Source organism: Myripristis murdjan, chromosome 13 (assembly GCF_902150065.1).
Source record: "Myripristis murdjan chromosome 13, fMyrMur1.1, whole genome shotgun sequence".
Classification (NCBI taxonomy): domain Eukaryota; kingdom Metazoa; phylum Chordata; class Actinopteri; order Holocentriformes; family Holocentridae; genus Myripristis; species Myripristis murdjan.
In genome coordinates this window covers 11,104,717-11,126,609 of record NC_043992.1, presented here as the reverse complement: position 1 = coordinate 11,126,609, position 21,893 = coordinate 11,104,717, and the positions used below count along the sequence as shown (strand labels likewise).

At 41.1% G+C, this 21,893-nt stretch overlaps 2 protein-coding genes and 1 long non-coding RNA gene across 10 annotated transcripts; 1 reads left to right on the top strand and 2 right to left on the bottom strand.

Moving 5' to 3' along the window:
• Window positions 1-271: 271 nt before the first annotated feature.
• ift20 (intraflagellar transport 20 homolog (Chlamydomonas)) lies at window positions 272-4,912 on the bottom strand. The gene is made up of 5 exons (XM_030066722.1): window positions 4,774-4,912; window positions 2,359-2,496; window positions 2,176-2,261; window positions 1,902-2,005; window positions 272-1,256 (listed from the first exon to the last, which is right to left on the bottom strand). Exons 2-5 carry the CDS (start codon window positions 2,483-2,485, stop codon window positions 1,175-1,177), a joined length of 399 nt encoding a protein of 132 aa, XP_029922582.1. The 5' UTR covers window positions 2,486-2,496; window positions 4,774-4,912; the 3' UTR covers window positions 272-1,174.
• A 1,268-nt stretch (window positions 4,913-6,180) lies between these two features.
• On the top strand, window positions 6,181-15,956 carry tnfaip1 (tumor necrosis factor, alpha-induced protein 1 (endothelial)). Of its 8 annotated transcripts, none has more exons than XM_030066717.1 (8): window positions 6,181-6,386; window positions 7,442-7,503; window positions 7,654-8,009; window positions 9,221-9,390; window positions 12,472-12,555; window positions 13,984-14,036; window positions 14,229-14,424; window positions 15,001-15,956. In XM_030066717.1, exons 3-8 carry the CDS (start codon window positions 7,763-7,765, stop codon window positions 15,235-15,237), a joined length of 987 nt encoding a protein of 328 aa, XP_029922577.1. In that variant the 5' UTR covers window positions 6,181-6,386; window positions 7,442-7,503; window positions 7,654-7,762; the 3' UTR covers window positions 15,238-15,956. The 8 variants fall into 8 exon arrangements, with proteins under 8 accessions (XP_029922577.1, XP_029922573.1, XP_029922575.1 ...); XM_030066713.1 differs by having other exon boundaries at window positions 7,638-8,009; XM_030066715.1 differs by having other exon boundaries at window positions 7,633-8,009.
• A 211-nt stretch (window positions 15,957-16,167) lies between these two features.
• On the bottom strand, window positions 16,168-18,839 carry LOC115369968 (uncharacterized). Its single transcript, XR_003929208.1, has 3 exons — window positions 18,628-18,839; window positions 18,225-18,354; window positions 16,168-17,967 (listed from the first exon to the last, which is right to left on the bottom strand). It is a non-coding gene; the product is annotated as an uncharacterized LOC115369968 (long non-coding RNA).
• Window positions 18,840-21,893: the final 3,054 nt, after the last annotated feature.

The following is a 21,893-nucleotide window of genomic DNA, read 5'->3' as shown; positions in this document are numbered from 1 at the left end:
TGCTTATTTTATAACATGAATCCAAAGGCCTTTAATGCAGTTCAGTCATAAAAGATTATTGAAATCCTTTAAACCTAACTGTTTGTCAATTGAATACATTTCTCAGTCCTTGAGGAACTGGTGTTCTACAATAGAGATCCACCTGCAAGAAGAAGTCACTACTTTGGGAAGAACACTGCTGTTTTTCCCTAGAGAAGGAATATTGTTCTAAAGGAAACATCGAGGTGCTACAACCCCCATCTTCCTCCCCTGCAAAATAACAACACAGCTATTTATCTCATAACACAGCAATTTATTTGTGCAACATATTATATTCAAGTATAACCATTTGTCTGCTAAATTAAGACATTACAGGTAATGATGTAGGTAAGGAAATGGCATACAAAGACTCCTTGGAAGAAGAGATCTTGTACCTCAGTGGGACCTTCCTGGTTACATTAAGGATAAATAAACAAGATGTAGAGAATATGAAGAGTGGAATAAAATATTTTTTGTGTTATGTTTTGCTAGAAGAATGGAATGAACAACCAGCAAGAAATGCCAGGTAGATGTTTTAGTGTAGTATGACTGACAACAGTGGCAAAATGGCAACACAAAAGATGGAAAAAATGTTCTAAAAATTAAGATGTCAACCTTTTTTTTTTTCATTTTTGAAAATCAGGAAATTATTTACAACCGCATGCACATGCTGTATTTAGTTCAATTGATACAAAAAGTAATAAAACTAGATATACAGAGGAATTCTGCAGTATAAATAGTATAAATAAATTCATTTATATATATATATAAATAGCTCCATCCCCTGTGTTTTTCTGAGATATGGATGTGAGACTTTTGGTGTTAAAAGAACCTCAAGTTCCAATTCTGTTCAACCTGACGACACCTCAGGTCCTAGACAGTGATGGTCTGGTGTGAACACTGCTAGGCAATATGCTGTTGCTTCCCATATGAGCATATTAAAAATAGGAGGAGGTATGTAATTGAAAGACGAGGTGTGGAGAAGTGTCAGGCTGAAACTGGAGCTTTTGGATTGCTTCAGGACAGGAGTTCGGTTGCAGCTGAGTAACTCCCGTGGTGGGTGTCAGATCACCCAGAGGAAACAGAACAGGCACTCGGGAAACTTGGTCGCAGGCGGACACACACATTTTCTTCTGGCCATGGTCACATCGTGTCCTTATTTCTGCAGAATGAACTGGTCGATGAACTCGTTCTGCTCAGCCTCCACTTTAGAGAGGGCTTCGTATTCGATGCGGTATCTGCAACAGGGATGGGAATAATGGAAAACAAAGTTCAACAGTGACGTGAGCACAGCAAAAAATTAACTCTCTGTAACTAGTAAGACTTCCTTGAAATGATAAGGTTCTATCTAATATTTTTGTCAAAATTTAGTTATTCACATATTCCTCTTCTGTAAGCACTTTCTAACACTATGGGTGTTAGTAACTTACGCATTTCTGAAGTTTTTATTTAAAGAAAATCACAGTTGCATATCAGGTCTGCTATATGGGATGCAGTGACTTTGAAGCTCAACATCTAAAAACTGAGCCTTATCATCAATAGCATCATTAAGTTAAAAAAGCTCTTCATTACAGAGGTGCTCAGTGAAAGCATATTGTACAGTGTCATCACCTGTCATCTAAAAAAAGGTTTTAGATATTCCCATATTTTAAAATGCTACTTTGCATTTCAATGTGATTGCTTCATTCTACTCTTTGATAATCAAGCTGTTTCTCATGTGCTCTGCAGGTGTGACTTTTATTTTTAATGCTTTGTGAATGTGATCAAAGCCTTTGATCACATTTTTTTCTTTCTGATACAAACTTTTTCTTTCTGATACAAACTGTACTTTAATGATCCCCTGAAATGACACGTTTTAGAGTGAGAGTGTATCAAACACATACCTCTCAAGCTGCATTTTCTTCTCTGCAATGAGAGCCTGAAGCTGCTGCTGCTGCGCCTCCCTTTGCTTTGCCACTGACTTCAACAGGTTTCTTGCTCCAATGGCCTACATGAAAAGCAAACAAAACGCAACATATTGGTGGAGTAAATACGAGCACATGCAGCATTCCTGAGACAGCTGAGGTGAGCGCAACAAGCTCAGCAGGCAGTGTTTCAAAGCTATAATGCACAATATGGGGATGATAACTACGATGAAGTACTTTCAGTCAAACTTACCTTCATTTTTTCAGTCTCTGCTTCTTTTGCCAACTCATCCACCAGCTCAATAAGACCTCCAACTATCTTCTGAAAGTGACCAATTTCTGCAAAAAGGGAAACAAGTAAATCCTGTAGGCACTTGCTGATGGCGACAGAGGAAAGCAGTCATGTCTTACTGAAAACAAACAGCACAGGGCTTACTGTCCACAAACTCTTTACACTCTTCTTTGAGCTCTGTGGTCTTCTGGCTGACCTCAGGCTCCAGAATCCGGAGCTTGTTGAGTTCATCGAAATGAAAGCCGGCTTCTGCCAACGGGTCTTTGGCCATGGCCACAGGGCCTACCAGAACGGAGATATAAAGTGTGAGACCACCAAAAACTTAAGTCAGTAGAAAGTGTGTGAGTGTGTGTGGTTTCTGTGTGGTCTGCCTGGGCCAAGATCTTCTGCTACACCTGCTGCCTGGTTTTCATTAATGCTTTGTCTTCATTCATGTCCCTTATCCTTTTTGTAATATTCATCTTATCCTGATTTGACTAGTTTGAATTTTATTTCATTTAATTAACAGACTTTATTTGATTAGAGCTAATAATTAGCCACTTAGCACCCACTGCAGTCCTGGCCTGCTGTAAGGGACTCCCTCTCTCTGTGCTCCTTCTCAAAGTTTCTCCCATTTTCATCACTTTTTGGCTTGGCTTTTTGTAGGGCTGAACAATATCTGGTTATCATGTCCTTATCTAAATATGAACATGTGAGATATTAGTATCTAAAAAGGTAACGATATGGACGATATCAAATTTAGGTTCGGGTTAGCTTAAGAAAGTGATTGGTCTTGATATAATGAATTTTATTTCAGACACATAGTCCACATGACAATTATTAAAAAAAAAAAAAAAACAGACATAAACAGACATAACAGACGAAAATGCGAGGAAATACACTGTATAGTGCTTTACCATTAAATTACCATAATATATATATATATATATATATATGTGTGTATGTGTGTGTGTGTGTGTGTGTGTGTGTGTATATACACACACACACACACACACACACACATATATACATATATACATATACACACACATATATATACATATACATACATACATACATATACATACACATACATATATATGTATGTGTGTGTGTGTGTACACATACATGTACACATATACAACATACACATATATGTGTACACACGTACACATATACAAGCTACCTATAGATATGAGACAGCGTTTACTTAAGAAAGGGTCAGGCTGACATGCCAGTGCATACGAAGCCTGGATGTGAACCAATAGCCCATTACGGGGCTATGGGTCTGTTCTGATCAAACGAGATGAACAAGAATAAACGAACAATGCTCAATTTTCACTGTTGTTACACTTTAAATATTGTTGACGCATTGTGTTTAAGGAACAACTGCAGCAAAATGTTGGATGTTAATTTTTAAAATGTTATTTTATCTGCAATAAAATAAAATTTAAAGGCAGTGATTGGTCTGTTCTAATCATTAAAATACTTTGTGACGTAACCACACTGTCTACATCCAGATTGTATAATTATGCTGTTTTTGAAGAATGCACAATTTCACTGTTGCAACACTTTCAAATAAGCTTGCAAATTTCAAATAAGCATGAACACACTGTTATACCATACAACAGATATTTGGCATAATTATCAAGGTATGAAATTTTGTCCATACCGTGCAGCTGTGGGTCTGTAAAGCCCTTTGAGACTGTAACAGTGATGACAGGCTATAAGTAAATTTGAACTGCATCTTATCTGGCTCTTAAAGCAGCAGTTCACAACAACAGTACCAGTTCAGCAGCTGCAGGTTTTGTCATTTGCCATCTGCCACAGAGTTAATGTCTATAAAAACAGTGAGCGACCCGTTCAGCTTCAATAGGAGTACAATTTCTCATGGCACTTGATTGAGAAACATGCATTTTAAGCAAAGCAACGCCACCAGCTGCCACGTTGTCACAGATACACAAACTGTCTCAGCTGCTGATCCGGGTGTCACAGAGTGCTGGGAATAACCTCACACTGAATCCAACAAGCTGGAAAACTTGTGCTGACAAGTCCAAAGTTTGCTAGCCGGCTAGCTAGGCTAACAATGGCAGCGGGTGTGTTGCTGACAACACAACACGGACCGACCACTGACTGCAGGCAACGGGAAGGCTACGTTATGTAATGGGGAATAGCAGGATGCGTAAACTAATAGCGGATCGTTGTAAGGCAATTCAATAAGTAGCTTAGAATCACTTCATTGTTAGGAAAACCCTATTTATTATGCTTTTTAAGCTTGGGTACATGGAGTGCCGTATGGTACTTACAGGGTGACGATAGCTACTTAACATACAGTGAAGTGTACATCATTAGGATGGAAGGGTTAAGTAAACTGTGCAGGTTAAACGGTGGATAGAGTGAGTTACACCGGGTTTACCTCCAGCGACAGTTAGCTTGTCACCGTGCTAACACTTGTTCGCTTAACATTTAACTGGCCTGCTAGCCGGGGCTAACTACAGCACCCTGCTTCGTCTTGTTGAAGAATATGAAACATTATCTTCGGTTAGGACAAAAAGAAAACAAAACAACGGAGTATATTACCTGTTTAAAACATTAATTTGAACGGCGGCGGCTCTGTGTGCGGTGACTATGTGGCATAACTGGAGGCCAGCGGAGGACTGTTGCACCTTTCGCTGCCACGGAAACCAAACACTCCGTGGCTCACGGCGCGCTACGTTAACGGCTCTTACACCGGAACAACAACAATGCTTCCGACCGATTTTTCAGAATAAAAGCAAGGAGCGGCTATCTCTACACGCTCACTGAATAAGAGTTCCTACAAATCTAAAAATATTTTATATCTAATAAGTTTGTTTGAGTCAATAATAATAAACAGAGTTATTATTAATGAACTAATTTATAATAGCAATCATCATCATAAATATGGACAATTACTGTGTATTAGTATTAGTTTAAACATTTTAGTTCACTAACAACTAAATTCAGTGTTATGGTTGTTGTTATTGAACGTTAAAAATTAAATAACACCGAGTGTTATTATAATAACTATTAATAACAATACTATTATTAATAAACTAAACATTACAACAACAACAACAACAACAATAATAATAATAATAATAATAATAATAGAAAAAATGGCAATTTGAGTTTATTAATGTTAGCTTGTAAATTTTAGTTTACTAACAACTAAATTCATTGTTGTTTTTTGAATGTTAAAACTAAAAGTATTAATACTGATTATTATTATAATATTATAATTATTAAGAAGAATAATACGGTATTACTAAGATAAAAAATTAACAACAATAACAACGATTATGACAATTTGAGTTTATTAATGTTTGTTTATTAATTTTAATTTACTAATAACTAAATTCGTCGTCGTTGTTGTTGTTATTGTTATCAAACACTACAGCAAGGATGACACAAACTTAGTATGTCACTGTCACTGGCCTGTGTATGTGACAGTGGTCCGGCCACAGAGTGAAGGTGTGTTTGTATAACTCACACTACTAACATGTTCAGCCTTAATAACAAGTCCATACACTGAACTGACATCTAAGCTGTAAACTAGTCAGAGCTGATGAGGTGAAGTGTTAGGGAGATGGAACCACAGTGTTGTGTTATTTTGTGTGTAAATTTAATTCTGTGTTTATTACTGAGGTTGTCGTTTGCAGAGATCTTGTACTGGACTATAATACATGGACCGGTGTTTCAAATTTTTTGTCCTCCCTATTCATATACACTGAGGGAGACAGAATAGTGGAAACACCTTAAAATGCAGTCCAGTCCAACAGCAGCACTAACTTGGAGCTCAATGTCAAACATAGAAGTGAATGAACACCTCTACTACTGTGACAAAAAGAAAACCTGAGCATTATAGGCAGCAGGAAAGGAGACTTTATGGCACAACAGTTGGATTAAATTGTGCAGGTAGACGTGATAAAGTGGCCACTGAGTGTACGTTTCCAGTAGAGGGCAGTATCGCTCCACCTCTGCCTCCGCTCTGCTGGAAAAACCAGGAGAGGAAGATGAACTCGCGTGAATATTGCCTGTTAGTTGGCAGGTTAAAAAAATTCTTATTTTTGTAAATAAGTTACAACCTGTTTACTTTATTTTGTATCCTTATACAAAAAACGTAGCCATCCATACGGCATATGGTAACCACAAAAGACATCGTGTGGGCGTAGGTGAGTAAACGTCAAAGTTGGCTAACTTGCCCCGATAGGCGCTGTACACTCTTGGGACTAGATAGTTCATCGCAAAACTGCATTAAGAAATCTGGCAATTTAATGAGACCCTGTTTAAAAAAGCAGTGATGCATATCGTAGAGCTTGACTCGAGCCGTTTCCCGAATCTTAAGGATCTACTTTTTAATTCGGAATACATTCAACAAATCAGTCAGCAATTATTTCAATAGAAAATAGAAACTTTTACAAGTGGTTGTCCTGTTGACGATACTCCCACATTCGCCATTCAGTAAGGACGTGAACCCATTTAAAAGTATTTTTTAAATAGAGGTTCCTGGGTGGATTATCTACGGGCCGAATTCACCTTAGGAACTCAACGATTCGTTTTGTAGCTCTGAGTAGTGTTGAGTCGTGTTCATTTGTTTCCCGATAAGCAAGCCAAAGTCAAACGACCAGATTTTTGGCACGACTTTGGCGTGACTTTCCAACGTACACGATGAACAGCTAGAGCGTATTTGAGCTAACCCTTGCTTGAAAGAGCAGCGCCACTGACATGCCCAGCTTGTTAACTTATCGCTGCTGACTAGTTAACTTAGCTCTGATAGTGCTGTTCTTTGTGTGGAGTTTTAGGCGTTAACTAGCAAACTTTGAGCCGACTTTGTCTCAAAGAGAGGAAATCACAACCAAACACTCCTCTTACCACCTAGCAGTGCAGCTAGCTGGCACGTTTATCTGTTGCACAAGTCAAATCAAACTGTAATTTTACCGATTAGCGTTAATTAACATCAGTTCACATTTACTCCACATAACCAGCTAGTTAGCCAACTTCAGTTTCACTATTTGAAGCGCTGCAGACAGCGTTAGATAATAGTGAAACCCAGCTAGCTCCACGCTGAAGAGCAGCACCACAAACATCTGGTGGAAGCTGGCTGCCAGAGCAACTGCTAGTTTGACTGATGACTTCAAGAGAAGAGGGCAGCCATGCCACTTTCAGATGAGTGTCCTACATTGTCCTTTTACCCACTGCAGTGTGCTCCCCCTCCCTTCTCATCCAGTTTCCTGTCCAGCCACATTCCATTCCAGGGGAAGGGAAACCAGAGGGGAAGATAACAGCGGGGTAAGTGGCTTCCTCTTTGCACTGGGGTTCATGCCCTCAGCCACTGGGCATCGTGTTTTACCCGTGGATCAGTGTGCACCATTTAACTGTGTAGCACCCATAGAGAGACACTGCAACTCTAACCCTCAGTTCAGGCCTGTGTCTTGACAGGAATGAGCTAGAGCAGCGAGAGGCTGTGGCAGCCTCCGCAGCAGCTGTCACCACGGCGGGGGACCTGCGGACCTCCGTCTGCAGGGTGGTCATCTACCTCCAAAGGGACATGTCCGGGGACAGCTGCCTGCACCGGCTGCACGCCCAGGCCAGCTCCACCTCCTCGGCCCCGCCTCTGGCCTGTCCCAAGACCAAGACCTGCAGTTACAGAGGAGCAGCGGGCCTGGGGAACAAGTATGTTCGGCTCAACGTGGGGGGAACCCTGTTCTACACCACTCTGCAAGTGCTCACCAGGCAGAACTCCATGCTGAAAGCCATGTTCAGTGGAAAGAAAGAGGTGTTCACTGACAGAGAAGGTGGGGCACCTCCTGAGGAGCATTTGTTTTGTTTTTGTTTGTTTGTTTGTTTGTTTGTTTTTTTAACAAAAATATGCTGACACAGTGTATCTGATATAAGCACCATCTGTATTGTGTGTGTATAATGCCAGCCATTCATGGCAAATGAGCTCACATCCTTGACTTAGAGTAATGGCTCTCATTCCTTTCCTGGGGACGCAGAGTCATTCTGTTTTTCATTGTAGACATCTAACAAGGCACTATTTTACACTCATGCTCTCTTAAAAAATGAAAACGAACCAGCACCAGCACTTACAGTTCCATCATAAGATATTTTTGCTGAACAGTGAGTAGCAATGTGGATATGGTAACCAAACAAGTAGAAAACACCTAGAACAGTCAAATACAGGGGTGTCAAATCTCTAAAGGGGCCGTGCAAAAAAAATCACAAGCACTTTGTCGGCCAAACAGGGCCCATATATATTGAACGCTTCTGCCCCAAAGTGTTCATTGTTTTGATCAAAACATGTCCTGTATAAAAAGAATGATTCATATTTAGTACACAGTACTGTATGAACTTTGCATGAAGGATTCCTCCCAAAAAATCTTTCTAAAATCTAACTCAGAGTGGAATGTGATATGAAAAGAGTCCACTGCATCATTACCTTTTTCTGACAGAACTTATTGTATCTGCAAGCTGACGCTGAGTCCATTTGAATGACTAATAGTTTGAGCACACAGAATCAAAAATAACCAGATAACTGATGTTTTACCAAAGAGCAATCTACAGTGAAATATGTTTTTACTTATACTGAGACACAAAGGTTGATCAATATTGCAAACAAACACAGGCCTCCAGTTTGACATACTGTATGTGGTCTAATAAGTTGAGAAAACTGCATCCCCTGACTGTAATGCAGCCTTTAAAACCAGGAAAAGACCGCTTACGCCAAATCACAATATTGTGGTATCTGAAATCCCAGACGACATGTGGTTTCATATCACAGTATCAATAATAATATTTATGTAATGGCCAGCCTTACCTCACACAGTGACAGAGCCATTGCCATTCAGGACAGTCTGGGTTGACGTTGGTTCTGCTGTTGCTGACCAGACATTTGGCTTGAGCGAAAACCTGCAGAGGCCTTGGCAGCACGGGATTGGTCACCGACTTCTTTGAGGAAACACTGGTTGTGTGTTCACCCTCTGACTCTTTGTGTGTCTCCGTCCAGGCTGGATCCTTATCGACCGTAGTGGAAAGCACTTTGGCACCATCCTAGGATACCTGCGGGAGGGCACCGTCACTTTGCCCAAAGGCCGCCAGGCAGTGTTGGAGCTGCTGGCTGAGGCCAAGTATTACGTCATCCAAGGCCTGGTGGAGCTCTGCCAAAACAGCCTGCAGGTCAGTCGCAGCCAGCGTGGCTGATATGAAGTAGGGGGGGAAAACAAATGCAGTATAAAGCCATCATTTGATCAGTCATTTTACTCATCACCTAGGTACAAATTCTGGCTGAAATTATGTTTTATATTTTGAGTTGCCTGTGAAATTCCGAGGTCATTTTAATCCCATCCCATTTGATATATTTACCCCTTTCTCTGCATTGCAAAGCCTATATAGTCACAGGCTTCCCACCCATACTGGAAATCCTGGAAATATTTGTTTTCCAGTCATGGAAAACACCTGGAAAATTGAAAAAAAAAAAAAAAAAAAAAAACCTTGGAAAAAGTCATGAATCCTGGTAAAACATATTTTTAAAAAATTAGATTTCCGCTGAGATTACATTTAAAAAAGTTTTTTTTCATTTCTCATTTCACATTTTCAGCCGCTAAGGCCCTGTCTTGGTACCCAGCTGTTGTTGTTGTTTGCTGTAATGCACTGCCACATGTTTAGAAGGAAGATGTGAAACAGTGCTTTGATCAGCACGTTTGTATGTTGTTAGCATGTTCATTTTTGTACACGTAACCAACATGGTGTACAAGGCAAAGACATGTTGACAATGCGAACACAATATAACCACACAAATATAACATAAAATAAACTTTTTTATTGGTTATTGAGAAAAGACGTTGCATTGAAGTAGAGTTAGGTGCACGTAAATGAAAGAAAATGGTGGTAAAGAGCGCAGGAGCTGCTGGAGCTGAGGTCAGAACAATATGAAGCTACAACTTTTTTTTTTTTTTTTTTTTCTAGTTTTGCTGGACTGTGAGTGACTTTGTGTAGGGGATCCCTAGATTTCCACATTACCTGAGAAAATTATTCTTTCATCTGAAAGACAGACCATAATTTTCATTACTTCATATTTGTTATGGATAAAATGTCAATTGAAAGTGGCCTTTTAAGTGTGAAAGGTACATTTCATCTAACAAACTTATGCTTAACTCTGCATGAATAAAACATGAGACAGTAGTTGTATCTTTATTTATGAAGCACTTTTCAAAATGGTTACAAAGTGCTTCACAATCAACAGCAATAAAACTCAAAAGGCAAATGATTAAAACCAAAGATAAAATGATAAAACTCAAAATAAATCTCAGGCAAATGAAACCTAAAGTATTAAACTTGTAAAACACTGTGGCCCAAGGATTTCACTGATAATCTGAGCTCAGTTCAAGCCTTCACTGATGTCACAGCTTTTTCGTTGGGGTTTGGCTCTCACTCGGAACAATCTAGTAAAAAAAAAAAAAAAATATATATATATATATATATATATATATATATATATATATATATATATATATATATATATATATATATATATTGCCATACGATTCATGATTTTAGAAAGAAGCATTGCATTGTAATTCTGATTTCCACTGAAAAAGCTTTGAAAATGATGTGGTTTTGCTGAGGTCTTTACCAAACAAACATGTTGCCTTACACCTGGAAAATACAACTTGTAGGCCAGGGCGTCTCTGTAGCACCATAATATTTAATTTACAACAGTGTTTTGACACACTTTACCTTTATCAAAAAATTGCAACCCCTGCAATTTGGATATTGCACTCGGCCATATTGTGATTAATTGTTTGCTACTACTCTGAGCAGTTTACAAGGTCAAATTTCGATATATTTTCCCACGCTATAGCCATGCTGGAAGCAGCTTCGGGAACTAGTGTAGTAAAATGAATAATGTTTGCAATTTTGTAGTTCTAAGTCTAAGTCCTAGAAATTACTACAACATAAGCCTCTTTCTGACACTGTTATATACCTCCTTGTAGGCAGTTTAAGACGTATCCCTCTCATCGCCTTTTCATGGCTGTCAGTGCATTGCCATAATTCTCCAATAGTGAGTACTACTCAACTCCGCAACAAGGCCTTTCTGCTGTTAAAACTTGATTTGCTGTGGACCAGAGTGTGTATTTATGCCTCCAGGCTTGGGGCAGCAATACGGTTTGCTGTGCCATCTGTGCAAGGCAAGTGTCAGCGGGTATGCATCATGCTGACAGATGTTCATAGGAATGGCTGCCGGGCTGCCAAGGTTTACAGATCCTGCTGTTTCCAAGGGGACAGATTGCATGGCAGCGAGTGTTTGAATTCAAAACCCACTGGCTCTCATTCATCCCATGAGCACATCCACTGGTTTATGAATGAACAGCACAAGCTCTGCCTCCTAACATCAAGTCGTGACAGATGTTGATGCTGTAAATTCTGCCCACAAAATTTGAAGATGAATTTTTTTTCTGCCTTTAAGTAATATATTACATTTGGAGCAGAGGTGTAGAGCATAATATTAGTTAAATATTGAACCTGAGCCCTGCGTTAGGGGTCTAAAAATCTGGCTGATGTGCCACTGTCCTGTTTCCTCCTTTTTGTGGCAGCCAATAGGAGACTAGCATTGCCCAAACAGTGAAAATGCACACCATTTGTTGTGCTGGGGTTTAAAAGTGGAAGCTATAATTCATTCAAAATGCCTCCGTCATATCAAATGAGGACAGTTCATGTATAGTTGCCATTTAAAATGAGGCAAAACATAGAGTGCCTGTTGTCATGTTATAATACAGGTGTGGAATGTATTGGCTTCACTGATTTTACTCATTTGAATTCAGCTAATCTGCTTTTACATTAACCCCATGTCAAACTACAAACTACTGTTATTAATACTTTGAAATAGTAATACTGTGGGGAAAAAACAGCCTCCACCACAGTGGCTGGTACAACCCAAATGTCCTTGGCCACTTGCACTATTTTAAGAGCCAAGTAGTTTTTGGAGTACAGTATGATTCCAAATGACACCTGGTTACCTGCCAGTGGCTCATAGAGTACTAGCCTAAAATTGATCAACATTTGGCCTGTGGCTGGTTTTAATTTCCCTCACTGATGGTTGCACATTCATTAGTAATATGCCCGTGTTTTAACAACAATTATCGTCAAAAAAAACAAGTTGAACGACAGTATCTGGAGCTTAGAGATGCCATGACATTATAGACGTGATTATTATCCTTCAGAGCTCTGCAACTCCCTGTGTGTGTCTGTGGTTGACAGGAGGACAAGGAGCAGGCGCTGTGTGTCATACCTGTGGTCACCTCCATCAAGGAAGAGGAGCGGCTCATCCAGGCTTGTTCCAAGGTGACACAGACCAGAGAGCATGATGGGAGGACTTAAAAGAAAATACTAACTGCTAGGGGTGGGGAAAAATTGTTTCACGTATTGCAGTTCTTTTTGGTATCGGTTGGTGCTAAGCATGTCCCGCTCGGTTGTCAGCAAGGGGGCTAAATATCGCTCCAAAATTGGGCAAAATTTTGGTGAGGGAAAATCTGGCATGGCAGTTTTTAGAGCGGTGCCTTGACCTCTGACCTCCAGATCTCTCAATGAAAATGGGTTCTCTGGGCAGCCACGGCTCTCCCCTTTGCAGACACACCCAGCTTCTGCTAATCCCATGCAGTTTGGCCCACAAACCATGCTCGTTTTTACATGCAGTTCAAATGTGTTGTTTCCCTCTATTGTAAAATGGTCTATTTGTGCATCCTGGGCCCTTAACAGTCTTGGAGTTGCATAAATTGGGTTTGGAGATCATTTTATGAAACTTGACGTCACTGTATAAAATGACCAATTGTGACCTTTAAGATAATCACAGCTTCATGAAACTTTGCAACCACAAACTAGAGACTTACAGCATTTAGAGGATGCATGGTTTTCTAGATGTATTGACAATAAAGGGGAGCTTCTGAGCAATTTCCCGAACAGAGGGGAGGATAATTGCTAAACACAAATCGCCAAAAATCGTAACGTCAAATCCCTATACTTGTGAATTGCAATACATATTGAAACAGGACCCCAGTACCATGGTAGTGTCAAATTCTCCCAATTTTTTTTTTTTTTTTTTTAACCAAAAGCAATGGTTCTCAGTCATCCGGGTCATGGTGTGTCTAGTTGCATTAAGTTAATGGTAATTGGATTTTGTGCATAATCTTTAATACATTTTATTTTCACTTGAATCCTGTTATTATTACTTGATTCCTGGCAAACTGCATGTGAAGTGAGTACTTCATACCTTAAAATCAACCAATGACAACATCGTCACCTCTCAGTTACATCCCTGCCGTCACAGAAAGCAAGAAGCCTACAAAGTGACAGCATGGTGCGGTGCTGACAGCCTTTTTCCCTGTTTGTACAAGACCATGGTTGTGTTGCAGGCTGGAATTTGTTCCTTTTGAAGAGTTAGGAATTGGTGAAGCTCATTGTCATGCACAAAGTGCATGCTGTCCGCCCCAACCGGTTTCAACCTGAAATATGTGCAGGAAGTGTCTTGTTCCTGCACATCAACATACTGTTTCCTTGTGACTTTGTCATTTAGTTGTCATTTGGCAAATATTCATAGTAAAAGCAAACAAGCTCTGTTCACTTGAACTGACTACACTTCATTGAAACAATCAGTTTGTGCTTTCTTGGGTTTTTGCACTTGCTAAATCATTAATGCCAGCTTTGAATGAATTCATAGTCAGAGTATTTAGATAAAGCAGTTAATTCAGATTTTTCTCTCTCTCTCTCTGTTAGCCTGTGGTGAAGCTAGTGTACAACAGAAGCAACAACAAGTACTCTTATACCAGGTAAGCAAGCAGTTCTCCAAAGGTCTGTTGGCTCAGACTGATGATTACAAAGTGAACGGATGTTTTTCTAAGTACTCCATTAAGGAGGCTCATATTGCCCCAGCTAATCAAGTCTTAATTAGTCACAGGCCACACAGCGGAGTAAATTATCGAGCTCTTATCTCCGTGGAATTGTTTTTGTTTGTTGAACAGCAACTCGGACGACAACCTGCTCAAGAACATCGAGCTGTTCGACAGGCTGTCTCTGAGCTACAACGGCCGTGTGCTGTTCATCAAAGACGTGATTGGAGACGAGATCTGCTGCTGGTCGTTTTACGGCCAGGGCCGAAAGCTGGCCGAGGTCTGCTGCACCTCCATCGTCTATGCCACAGAGAAGAAGCAGACCAAGGTGAGGATGACTTTAGTCCAGGCCTGTTTTTAAGAGATTTTTTTTGTTATAATATGCAAAATGAACAGATGGGGCACAGTTGAAGTGGGGAAGTGCTTTTGGGCAGCATTTTCTCATTGGCCAGTTGGGGATTATAGGACTGTATAGGGGCAAGGGGGGAGACTTCTTAGTCACCTCAGCACAAAATCAAATTTAATTTAAATGACAGATTTAATAAAATGATTTAACCCATAATGCTTTACAAACATGGTTAAAAACTGTGCAGTTTTAAACTTGGCCTATGTACACATCCAACCTGGTGCTGGATATCAGATCAACTGACAGATAAAGAATATCCACACAACTGCATTCTGCTCCAAAACATTTATTTTGAGCAACACATACAGTTAGACCTGAGCCGGTCTTCATCAGGCATGTAAAAAAAGGTGCAGTGTCCTGAAAAATTGGTAACAGAAACAAAATGACTATCATGATGAAAGAGCGAGAAGTGTGGACAGGTCCTGTCATGTTTCTAAAGAGTGTTTGGACTCGCCAGCGTGTTGGTATCTGCAAGCTCTCTGGCGTCTCCCGTCTCAGGTGGAGTTTCCCGAGGCTCGCATCTACGAGGAGACTCTGAACGCTCTGCTCTACGAGACCATGCCGGCCCCCGACAACTCCCTGCTGGAGGCCACGCGCCGAAGCCACGCCCACTGTGGCTCCCACAGTGAGGAGGAGGAGGGGCCAGGAGGCGCGGGGGCGGAGCTTCGCGAACGTGTCCGTCGAATCCACGTCAAGCGGTACAGCACCTACGACGACCGGCCGCTGGGACACTGAGGCTGGAGCGGACTGCCACGGACTCTGATGAACAGCCTCCCCGGCACAAAACGGGAGACAGATCTGCAGCTTTTCATAAACTCCACTTCACTCATGAACTGATGACTATAAGTCTCTTGATGCTCATAATTTTCTCTGTTGAATTTGACTTTTTTTATACTCTTACTCAGTCACTCTCACACTACGTGACCTCTATTATCTTAAAAGTACAAACTGTGGCCTTTGTGTAATTGCTTCTGACATATTACTCAGTGGTTGTGGTGTTGTCTGCATTGTGCTCATCATAATTTATGAATTCATGTCAGAAGATTTCAAATGGCTACTTGAGATCCGTAGAGAACCGTGCACTCTGTAGTAAACATAGACTAGTGCTGGAGGAAAAGTCACTAATACGCTTTCTGTATCTTAGAAATGTGAAACTGTAGGCAGTCGATACAATCATAGCACTTAACCACCGATTCAATCAGCAGAGCAGGAGAGCATGTTTTTATATTTATAGTTTTGGATTTTATTTTTCATATAACCTAATTACAGCAGGTCAGTATGATTTGCCAAAGATGAACCATGAATCAGATGGATACTGTTGTGTTATTTGCACCAGGTTTTCAGCAAGTTGTTTTTTTTTTCCCCTCTGAATCAAAGTGTGCCTCTAACCTGTTTTTAATGCAGTTTTACCTTAATGCCTTTTTTCCTGTCTTGAATATAAAAGTTTCAAGTTATTAAATGCTTTCGAGTCATCTGTTCAGCAGCCCCCCTGCAGGCGAAATGTCCAGAATGGAAGTATATTAAAATTTTAAAGGATGTTGGGGGGGGGAGCACCTGAAATTTTCCTCGCAGAGGCTCTTTAGTTGCAGTTTTTTTTCCCACTCAGGTCATTTTTTTAAGAGTTAGTGCAAAGCGAGTTAAGCTTCTCAGAGATGCTTATCCTAACATGATAAAGTGGTCTTTAAATATCAGGTTTATTTTAGTTTATCACATTTGGGGCTCACTTTACCCACTCCTATCACGTTACCATCTGGAACTACAGTCCTGTAGTGGTCAAACTTATCTGAAATGGAACACAAAGAGTGTCTTATTTGAGGATATTTCAGTCTTTTTTTTATTCTTTATTTTTTTTATACAACATATGCACAGTTTTAACACCCATAAATGAGTGGGGAAGCTTAGCCAAATAAACTTGTGTATTTACATATGCACATGTATGCACGCATGCCTCCAAATACGTGAATACCCAATGGAAGCTTTATAAATACAACATAAGAAAAAAAAACAACTTTGTTAATTCAAAAGGGAGTTTTTCAACTACTATGGATGCCAGCCATTTTCTTCCCGATTTTCCCTAACGTACATCCATACTGAGATTTCCAGCTATGTGTCCTTGACACCCAACTCTCAGTTTCTTCACAAATCCCTGTTACTCTCTCACGGAAGTAAAGCGTATTTATAAGTGAGTGTCCCCGACTGAGATGCTTCATCTGTCTGAGGTGCTGTTATCAAACTTGCTCCCATTTACAGTACATGGATCTTTATTCCATGTACTGTACATATTTTTAAAAAGGTTCATCTTTCACTAATGAATCAAGTAAAATTCCATACAATGTGCTTATCAAATGTTTCTTTTTATTTAGTGTAAATACTCTCTCTACTGCATTTTGAATATTGGATTGTTGAAGTTCTATATTATGCAGTTTTTTAGTTTTTATTTTTAGAAATTATGCATCTTTCAACTTAAATTTCTCCTTACGATCATGAAATGAACACGCTGCACTTTTTCACTCATATGTGATCGTTTTAAAATTAGGGTAACGATAACTTCCTGGAAATGACCCGGACCACAGTAAATGCCTGCCAGTCCCCTAACAACAGCAACAGTTTAGCAAAATGACTAAAAAACAAACACAACCTACAAACAGCATAGGGCTGGCAGTTTACCACATGGCCACATGGTTTGCAACGGTGGCAAGTACATTTTAAGTTTCTTCAGAAACTTTAGCAAAGTCTAGTTTATTTTGTTATCATTATTTTTTTTTCTTCAATTTTGTTTTTATTTGTGTTTTAATCCACTTTAATCCCTCTTCTACTGTGTTTCACTGGTCTGTATTCTATCATGTTTCTTATTTTATCATTCCTTATGCAAGGTTGGATCTTCACCATATTATTATGTAGTCACTGAATTGTGAAGCACCTTGTATTTCAATTTTGCACGAAAGGTCCTGTACAATTAAAGTGTGATTTGATTTGATTTGATTCTAGTGAGTAATAAACGATGATTGAGAGGGAATGTTTTTGTATGAATCTATGCATTGTTTTTCAGGAAAATCCTACTCATTCTGCCTTTAATTTTTATTTATTTATTTATTTATTTTATTTTTTTTGGCAAAATGACAAAGTATTGTGAAACTGAAAGTCATTAGAATGCATCATTAAATAAACTAAAACATTAAAGTTCTCTGCTGTATGTAGAATTGCCTCAGGTCTGAACTCACTCCCTGCCATTTCATAGTGCACTGTCTGGATAAAGCCCCGTGCAGGAGCACACTGCTTAGTGTAGTTGCCTTGAAGCAGCTGTTCAGACCTTCACTGCACATCAGCTGCCCCAAGCAGTGAGCTTTGCTCCTAAACCTGAGCTGTCGGAGAGGAGCGCTGCTTGTCATGTTCCAGTGTCAGGATGCAGGGGTACGGCCTCACCACCTCAGCTTGCTGGACATGTTCCACCATGTTTGTTCCAACCTAAGACAGAAAGCAAGCAAGCAAGGAAAGACAATGAAAAAAAATTATGATTAAGATTATGTTGAAAATGGTGTGTTTCAGCACACTGGGATCTAAACAGTTTTGGAGTTACATAAATTGAGTTTGACTGGAAAGCTGACACTTCTGTGGATTCAGTGAGCCCAATTTTATTCATGTGAGATGATGTGAGCCCCAGTAATAGTCATTTCATCATAGTGAGACCATTTTTGCAACTTGGCATCACTGTATAAAATTACCCATTGTGACTTTCAGGATAATCAGCTTGTGAAACTCCACATCCACTGTTTGTGTGGCGAGCCTTCAGTCTCACGCTGCCTCTCAGGAGCACCGCTGATCCCACTGCAGACACCAAGTTTCTGTTGCGCTCTTAAATAAAGACGAGGTGTGACTGTACGATTTGTAGTTAAAAAACAGCTTTCACCATCACACAAAGTCCTACTGCTACTCCCCGTTTCATTACGACTGTGTTCACGGCTGAGTTTTTCAGGAAAACTCAGCCGTGTACCAACACCAACACCTGAAGCACACGCGTTAACTTAGCCGCTAACATCACATGGATAACAAGTGGGGCAACGCTAAAACATACACAACGGGAGTGAAGGGCCAGGTGGGGAGCCTATTCATTTTATACCGGCTTACCTGCACAATACACAGACATTACAGCCATCCATCGTTACACGCTGCTGTCCAACCTTTCTCTTCGCCCTGCAGTACGACACATGCGCCTTGCCGAGGTTTACTACTGACCGAAGCACTGACTGAAGCCTCCCGCCCTCTAGTGACGTCATGAGCTAACACCTTTGTGTCGAGCTCTGTGTGCCTTACCTGTGTAGTCTCCCTCTGATGATGTCATGAGCGAACACCTTTGTGTCGATGTGTGCTGTGCGGCCAGGGCGTGATGTCACGTGTCGCGTGACGTCATGAGTCAGTCAGTTATCATGGGTCAGAATACTATAAAAGCCGCTTTCCAACAGCCTGTCACTACCCCCCAACCCTAACCACAACACCAACCCCGAAAATGACTTCCACACAGAACACCTGCTGTCAACACATGGAGGCGCTGGAAAAACAACTCCATGAGTTGACCTTAACATACAAGGCCTCTGAGCAGGAGAGAGAGAGGCAGACCACCAAGGCCAATGCCTATGAGGCCCAGGTCACAGCCCTCCACCAACAGGTGGATGACCTCCTGAGGCTTGATGACAAGTGCTCCTGCCCAGAAAGAAAAGGCCTGTCTCAAGAAAGAAAGCTTGAAAAAAAGAGTGATGAGATGGATAAGCTCCAGGAACTTGACAACAAGCTCCAGGCAGAGATGAAGGAGAAACAAGCGCTCCAGCAAGAAATGGAGATGCTAAAAAAGACTCTGACAGAGACGACTGAGAGCAACAATGAGCTGAGTGAGGAGCTCAGACTTCAGGAGGAAGCGTTTGCAGCCCAGGAGGAAAAGGTGGAACGGCTGGCTGACCTTATCGAAAAAGAGAGGGACAAGTTCAAGAAAGATCAGGCTGCGATGCACTTGGCAAAGGAGAAGGAGGCAACATATTGTAGAGAGTTAGAGTACCAGAAACAACTTGTTAAAGATAAGGATTTGAGAATTGAGGAGCTGACCTCACAGCTCAAAACCGCGACAGCTGAGAAGAGGACCCTTGACCGAGAGAAGGCAGCCCTCAGCAAACAAATAGATGATCAAGCCAACAGGCTGAAGGCATCTGTAATGGAGAGGGAAGCTCTCAGGCAAAAGGTGGATGAGCTTCAGGAAACTGACAACAAGCTCAAGAAAGTGGAGGAAAAACAGGTCCAGGAACAAGAGAGGCAAGCACTCCACCAAGAAAAGACTCTGACAGAGACAACTGAGAGCAACAAGGAGCTCAGTGTCGACCTCAGACTGAAGGAGGAAGCATATGCAGCCCAGCAGGAAAAGATGAAACAGCTCGTTGACCTTCTCCAAAAAGAGAGGGACAAGAGCAAGAAAGATCAGGCTGTGATGCGCCTGGCATTGGAGAAGGAGGTGGCATATTCTAGAGAGTTAGAGTACCAGAAACAACTTGTTAAAGATAAGGATTTGAGTATTGAGAAGCTGACCTCACAGCTCAAAACCGAGACAGCTGAAAAGACGACCTTTGGCCAAGAGAAGGCAGACCTCAGCAAACAAATAGATGATCAAGCCAACAGGCAGAAGGCATCTGAAATGGAGAGGGAAGCTCTCAGGCAAAAGGTGGATGAGCTTCAGGAAACTGACAACAAGCTCCAGGCAGAGATGAAGGAGAAACAAGCGTTCCACCAAGAAATGGGGATGCTAAAAAAGACTCTGACAGAGATAACTGAGAGGAACAAGGAGCTCAGTGACAACCTCAGACTGAAGGAGGAAGCATATGCAGCCCAGCAGGAAAAGATGGAACAGCTCGTTGGCCTTCTCCAAAAAGAGAAGGACAAGAGCAAGAAAGATCAGGCTGTGATGCGCCTGGCATTGGAGAAGGAGGAGCAATATTGTAAGGAGATGGAGTACCAGAAAAAATACATTACTGAAAAGGATTTGAGAATTGAGGAGCTGACCTCACAGCTCAAAACCGAGACAGCTGAGAAGAGGACCCTTGGCCAAGAGAAGGCAGCCCACAGCAAACAAGTAGATGATCAAGCCAACAGGCTGAAGGCATCTGAAATGGAGAGGGAAGCTCTCAGGCAAAAGATGGATGAGCTTCAGGAAACTGACAACAAGCTCAAGGAAGCGGAGGAAAAACAGGCCCTGGAACAAGAGAGGCAAGCGTTCCACAAAGAAATGGAGATGCTAAAAAAGACTCTGGCAGAGACAACTGAAGTAGTGCATGAGAGGATAGGGGACCTGAAATTGCTACGGGAATTGATGAAAGAGAGAAACACGGAGCTCAGCAACTCACTTAAATTAGAGATGGAGGAGAAGGCAGCACTGCAGAGAGAATTGCTCCAAAGAGAGACTGCCATGAGCACGGAGGAGCAGGCTGTGACGCCTACAGGACTGGAGATCATCATTGATGAGGACAACAATAAACTGGAAGAGATGCCAAACTCTGGAGAAGATTTCCAGAGAAAGTCGAAGAGACCATCCCTTTTCAGAAGATTCATCAAGGCCTTGACTCCACGAAGGAAGAAAAAATCAGAAGAAAAAAAGAAAAAATGCTCCATTTTCACATGTTGCTTCAAAGCTTGACCCCATAATTGAAGAAAAAAAAAACTCCCTTACCCCATCTCTCACTCCCTTACCCCATCCCTCACTCTCCTACCCCATCTCTCACTCCCTTACCCCATCTCTCACTCCTTTACCCCATCCCTCACTCCCTCTTTCTTACTTCTGGTTTTCTTCAATACAAAATACACCCCCAAAATAATGCACTCTGTTGTTCTATGTCTGTGTCACTGTATTCAACACATTTCAGACAGCAGCAAAGGGTCTGAAATGTTGAAGCTGTCTTAGATCCATTGTATAATAACAATAATAATTATACCAGGCCATCCACAGGGGATTCTCTAAACATCACTGGGTCCTGAAAGGTCCCAGTAACATCGCCCAGTAGCATAAAGCCACTATTTAACAGGGGATTTGTTAGTACATATAGTTCTTGTTCTGTGCTTTTATTTTGAACATGTGCCTTCCCTCTGGTCTTATCCTGGCAAAATGAGACCAGCTTGACACAGCTCTTTACTCCCTGGCACTCAAACACTCAAAACCAGGATCAAGCATAGCTGACATCTCTAACACCCACAGCGGGGAGGGGACAGGCGAGGAGGCTACTGATGCTTGGATGACACCCTATCAAATGCAGGGTTGAAAACGACCCAACCTGGGTAACCACTGGACCAACTCCACGCTGGCTTAATCTGACACAGCAAGATGGGCTGAATATTCAGTCCAAATGCTGGTTCATATTTAC